Genomic DNA, 6,087 nt, shown 5'->3' on the forward strand with positions numbered 1-6,087 from the left:
ATCCGTATGACAGAACATTTTTGTATAATGTTATACTTTGTTTCTTTTTAGGAAAATCTTACTTACTGTGCCTTTAATACTCTTCTTAAACCCCATTTATTTTATTTGTCTTTCGTTTTCTTTTATACCTTTTTATTTTGTGGGTTGTACACCTAAGGCTGCTTTGTTTTACATTGTGTCTTCTCCATCTCATTATTTTTCTCCTTGTAACTTTTGTTTTTGAAATGTGCTACATAAACAAAGTTTGCTTGCTGGCTGTGCACGGGGGCATTGCCATGTTGAAACAGAAAAGGACCTTGGAAACACACTCTCTAAAATTCGATATCATTGTGTACTGCAGCATTGAGATTTCCTTCCCTGAAACTAAAGGGCCTCACCCAGACATATAATAAACTTGTAGCCGCATAGTTTAGAGAAACCAAGGTCTAGAATATTGCAGATGCTTTTTGAGATTACCTCTTGTTTTCCACTTTTCAGTTGTGCCTGCTCACATGATAAGGCCAACTTCTCCATCTGGTCCCTGTCTTGCAGCATTGCATTCTCCAGAAACTCAACTTGTCTCTTGGTGTTTTTGGTCTCCTCCTTCTCAGCCATCAGCTTAATCTGAACGTCCTGCAGCTGAGTGACAAGAGTCTGACACTGCGCCTGAAGAGGACATAGCAATAAGCATTCAGCAAAGAGGAAAGTCATGTCATTGTTGTTAGTATTAAAAGAAATTCAGCATCTTTTTATTTGATTTGTTCCCACCCTTAGATCGTCATCTGGACAGTTCTGCGGCGTCTCCTGCTGCGACAGCCTCCTGCATAACTCCTGGTTCTCTCTCTTCAGGCCGTCCATGTTGTGTGTGAGGCTTTGCAACATTTGCAGCTCCACATAGAGCCTCTCCTTATCTTTCTCACTGCTCTGAAGGTCAACCTGCCGGAGATAAAGCATACACATTTGAATAAAAGGAACAAAGTTCTGATCTGGACCCAAATAATCATTACCTGACCTTTTTGTATTATCTTGACCTGAATGATGTCAGTGCAACAAAGTGTGATGATGGCATGCATTTGATTTTTGAGCAGACTTGACTTGCGATGTCGCTCTATAGTTATGGTCTGTGTACTATTACCTATACTATCAGCTCTTAAAGGATAAGTCTGCCAATGTTACCATGAACACACATTGTAGTTTGTATTATCTCAATCCTCACACACACCGTCTTGCTGCCACAAATACTCACTAGAGCCTCAAATGTGGATTAATCCGCCGCTGAAATGAGTCCCCAAAAAATGCACAATTTACTCCTGTTTGAATAACATTTGGTAAAAACTACAGTGACCAGCTGTTTAAGGAAATGTATTAACCTTTTTTATAATGAAAGTATACTGTATATATGTGACCTGTTATGTGACCTTTAATTCTGTATGTCTTCAGTAGGAACCAATGTGCTCTGCTTTGAGTGTCACAGACAGTAGGAAAGTCAAAGAAGACTTTTCATGGGATTTGTTAACAAAACAAAATCATCTAAAATAACACCACCCTTATCTTTTAATGCATTGTGCTGACAAGTAGATTTACCTGAAGGAGCTGTGTGATGTCTTTCGTATTTAACAGTTCAACTTCTTGTTCTCTGAGTTTGGAATTTAGGCTAAAACACACAAAAAAACAAAAAAACATCTGTTACAGGCATAGAAACATTAACGCAACAAGTTCAACTTTATTGACAAAAATAGAAATGTGCAGACTTGACTCACATGGAAATCTCCACACTTTGAGCATCAACCTTCCCCTTCAGCTCCTCACGCTCCACTTTCAGCAGGTTGACCTTCATCAGAGCTCGGTCGTATTTCTCCTGAGCGTGTGTCTGAAAGATGTAACGACGAAGGATTTCTAAAAGATTTTGTCAGAGCCTTTAACGGCTTAAGAGATAAAAAATGATCTCACCTCATTTTGTCTTGATTCTCTATCTAAATTCAAGCTTTGACTACATCTGTTCTGCTCACTAGCATCTTGTTGCTGTGTCTCCATCTGCATTGCCATTTGGGTCAACATCTCCTCCTGGTAGCAACATCAAGTTAGTTTCCACATGGAAACTGTAGCACTGATTTCACATGTAGACTGAAAACAAACATTTAAGAACAAACCTTTAAGGTGTCCATTTCTTTCCCTTGTAGCTGTAAGGTGCTTGTTAAGTTTTCATTTTGTTCCTTGACTTGATCCATGTCTTTGACCAGTTGAGTGATTTCTTTCTCTTTCTGATCATTCAGCCCACTAGCATCTTGTTGCTGTGTCTCCATCTGCATTGCCATTTGGGTCAACATCTCCTCCTGGTAGCAACATCAAGTTAGTTTCCACACGGAAACTGTAGCACTGATTTCACATGTAGACTGAAAACAAACATTTAAGAACAAACCTTTAAGGTGTCCATTTCTTTCCCTTGTAGCTGTAAGGTGCTTGTTAAGTTTTCATTTTGTTCCTTGACTTGATCCATGTCTTTGACCAGTTGAGTGATTTCTTTCTCTTTCTGATCATTCAGCCCCTGTGGAAGTAAATTACACTGTGTCAAATATCAAAGTTCAATTCCTATTGAACCATTTCTGTCTATTGTGAAATGAGCAAATGTGTTCATTATGTGCCAGCAGACCTTTAGGCTGGCAGCTTCTTGCTGTTCCTTCTGTAGATCATTTTTTAAGGTTTCGTTTTCCTCCCTTATCTTATCCAGCTCTTTCTGCAGATCAACTTTCTCACGTATGCTCTGTTCCACCTGCTCCTGGGTTCAACAAAACACATTAAATCACCATAAAGTTAGTAAATTAAGTAATTAAAATGTAGTATTGCCTTCCCTTCTGTTTCCATTACATATAAACAGTTTGTAAGTATATTTTACACAGAGCTCCAATCATCAGTTAATAACACTTCTGCAAGTTTAAAAATACTAGTTGATTATTAAATATTTCCACAACAGTCATGTATTGATTTAAGTCGCTGGCTTTTGCTCCACTTGCATCATTTGCATTTGATACCTGTGTCGTAATAACCAGGAGGTCATCATCCACGCTGCTCTCTGGGCATTGCTCCTCTGGACTTCTGAAACAGAAAGGAGTGCTGGCTCCTCGCACCTGTCCAGCACTGTCAACGTAGCAGAACTGGTAGAACTCTATCTCATCTTTAGGCAGGTAGTAATCTGATGGGACAGGAACAGAACAGACTGATAGAGAGCACACACTTCATTTTATTACTATGTTTCAGGACTATGAATAAAGTCTGTTTTCATTGTTGATTAATTTGTTGATTAAGATATCAGAAAATAGCGAAAGGTGCTCATTACAATCTTTTTAAACCCCTCATTATGTCTTGTGTTGTGCACAAGACATAACAGTCCAAAACAAAAACATATTCAAATTACATTTTTCTTGATAAATTACTGAAAATATTAACTGATTATAAAAACTGTTGCTGATTTATTTTCTGTCGATCAACTAATAAAAAAATAACCACTAATATATAAATATGCGTGTTATTAATGATAATGTTAATTTTCAGATACATCTTAAACTACGCCTTTACTGTAAATACTCTGAAATTGGAAATTGTAAGGAGTTAATTTGTAGAGCTGTGAGAAATTCTGAAATGTCTGTATATTTTCAACTCTTTGGGGCTTAAAATTAAACTATCTGAGAAGGAAAGAGAACAGGTGAGGTCATTATGAGGATCAGACTTATGTCATCATAGCAGCTCATAAAAACAGATTTAAGAGCCTGTGGCACTAACTATACTTGAACTGTTTACACATTAGACACTCAGAGTTTTCAGAAACATCTGACAGGAAGTGTGCATTACAAACATGACCAAGCATTATCACCCTGCAGGAAAAGTGAAACTATTTCTTACCTTTAAAAAAGACTTGCCTGGTCGCAGTCTCTTTCCTTACCAGATCCAGACATGGCTCCACCCACACAAAGGTATGATAATCCTTTGTTATGCTCCACCCCACCTGTAAAAGAACAGTTCAAACTAAATTCTGATACTTCTTTAATGCAACACATAGAAATATAAAAGCAAATCTGAGAGTGGAGGTACTTTTCCTACCTCTGTGAATTTAGCACTTTGAATTTAGATAGTATAAATTTGATCAATAACAAGGTTGATATTGATATTAATAATAACAGTCACTGCTGTTTATCATGTTCACCAATCTTTTCTACTACAACACATATTTTGGGTCGAATTTATGTAAACTCAAATGGAAGAATTGTGCATTTATGGCAATTTTTTCAAAATAAGTGGAAAACTTATTGTGCAGTTTTAAAAAAATTGACAGTTTCACAATTAAATCTATCTTGAAAACAAATACATTTAGTAAAATGAGTTATTGTATGATACACTTTGGATGTCAAGGTATGTTCTATAATACCCATAAACATTTAGTTTGTTGTGTGATGGAATTATTTTTTCTGAATGCTGCAATACAATGAAAAACACAATATATTATGTACATGTCAGGGCAGGCTTGATCAGAATTTTAATTTCAAAATGACAAACTTTTGACAGAATACAGTTTCTGGAAACCATCTAAACTGCAACCACCATGATCGTCTAACAGGTCCGAGCATTTTTTGTTGCTATGACTGATTGTAAATTTCCATACCAAAATACAATACAATAAAAAATAAACAACAAAGATTCTTTATTGCCCCACACAGATAAATAAAGCACATTTGATGTCGTTTCCTCACCTTAAAAATGCCCACCCAGTCCCTGGGGTTTGGCTGGAAAGCACCAGTGAGGGTGTAGCAGCAGGTGATGGGGGTCAAAGGTGGGTATGAGTAAGGGGTGTCGGTGAACACCACCTGAGAGAAGGTGCGCGCTGTGCGGTCAGCTGCTTCTGTGGAGCTCTCCATGCTGAGCTACAGCAAGTAAACATATAAGGACGGGTGATGAAACATATCATCAGTCTGATGACAGCAGTTATAATTACAGAAAGCAGCACCGATGTTTTTAAAGGAATCCTTCTTCCTGTTGTTGTTTATGCGCACGTAGCCCGAAACCTTCAGTTTCATTTGTTTCGAAATCGATTACGCATCCATAATTAGCTTAAAAACACGTTTCCCAGCGTTAAAATGCGTACACTTCTTAATAAAACGATTCCCCTCTTCCTGTAGATTACATTTAATTTTTAATATAAACTTTTAAATGGCATTTAGCGAAATAAAAACATAGTATTAAAGAAACCGAAAGTGAGCTAGCCAAATAGACCGCACCCGAAACATTATACATTATTTACTTGATACACAAAACAGTTTTTACTACAAGAAGTCTTAACAAACATACTTTTTGAGAGAAAATGTTCGGATAAAGACATAAAAACGTTTCCTGGCACTTACTGGTCACTGCAGCGACATCAGACGACTGCTCCAGTCGGAATCAGCCGTAGTGATGCATTCAGGTGCTCCTCGGAAATTAGTTCTACCAGGCTCGTAAATACGACACGACACTACGGGCATGTAAAGTAGTACTTTTTTGGGATGAGTGGAAACATGTCATTTTACATTTTGAACATGATAAATATAAAATTTAATTATTGTAAACTAATTGATCATACATGCTACATTTTACATACACCTGCCATTTCACTGGATTTTTACGTGAATTAAAAAAATATATAAAGGCTCACTAACTATTAAACTTTATTTTTTTAATAATACAACTTTTAAACTGTATGATTAACTATTTAAAATGTATTTTTATTATTTGTACCATTATTTGGGGGAGAAGAATAAACTTCTTTGATTCCCTAAAGGAATTATAACATTGCATTAAAACTATTTAATCTTCAATGAGGAAAAGGCTTTATCTATTTATCTAAATATGATCATTTCCGTTAACCTGTTTATAATGCTTGGCATTGTGTTTAATTTGGATGTTAACCTTATTGATATTTAATATTTTGTACTGTATATATTTTCACTCTTTCCCACTTTGTACTGCAACTGTATCTTTCTTTGACAATCCCCCTGTAGTTTTACTTTCTATATTGTTTATACTATAGAATGGACTACTATTATTTTTGTTTCTTTACATGGGTTTTTACATTCATTTCTA

General features: G+C 36.3%; 1 protein-coding gene across 7 annotated transcripts in view; it reads right to left on the minus strand.

The window, feature by feature from the left end:
- The window catches only part of calcoco2 (calcium binding and coiled-coil domain 2), a 10,626-nt gene extending 5,147 nt beyond the window's left edge, over nt 1-5,479 (minus strand). For 2 of the 7 annotated variants that reach the window (XM_029456088.1, XM_029456087.1), the window contains exons 1-12: nt 5,370-5,479; nt 4,722-4,892; nt 3,877-3,979; nt 3,009-3,169; nt 2,630-2,755; nt 2,399-2,524; nt 2,130-2,312; nt 1,930-2,043; nt 1,740-1,849; nt 1,564-1,633; nt 748-915; nt 457-645 (exon numbers count right to left, since the gene is read on the minus strand). In XM_029456088.1, coding sequence (XP_029311948.1) covers nt 457-645; nt 748-915; nt 1,564-1,633; nt 1,740-1,849; nt 1,930-2,043; nt 2,130-2,312; nt 2,399-2,524; nt 2,630-2,755; nt 3,009-3,169; nt 3,877-3,979; nt 4,722-4,886 — 1,515 coding nt within the window. In that variant the 5' untranslated portion in view covers nt 4,887-4,892; nt 5,370-5,479. Of the gene's footprint in view, nt 1-456; nt 646-747; nt 916-1,563; nt 1,634-1,739; nt 1,850-1,929; nt 2,044-2,129; nt 2,313-2,398; nt 2,525-2,629; nt 2,756-3,008; nt 3,170-3,876; nt 3,980-4,721; nt 4,893-5,369 lie in introns of those variants that run through there. The other 5 variants (XM_029456089.1, XM_029456092.1, XM_029456091.1 and 2 more) reach the window with 5 other exon arrangements.
- Between the last annotated feature and the right edge of the window lie 608 nt (nt 5,480-6,087).

The sequence above is a fragment of the Cottoperca gobio genome, chromosome 19 (genome assembly GCF_900634415.1).
Source record: "Cottoperca gobio chromosome 19, fCotGob3.1, whole genome shotgun sequence".
Lineage (NCBI taxonomy): Eukaryota > Metazoa > Chordata > Actinopteri > Perciformes > Bovichtidae > Cottoperca > Cottoperca gobio.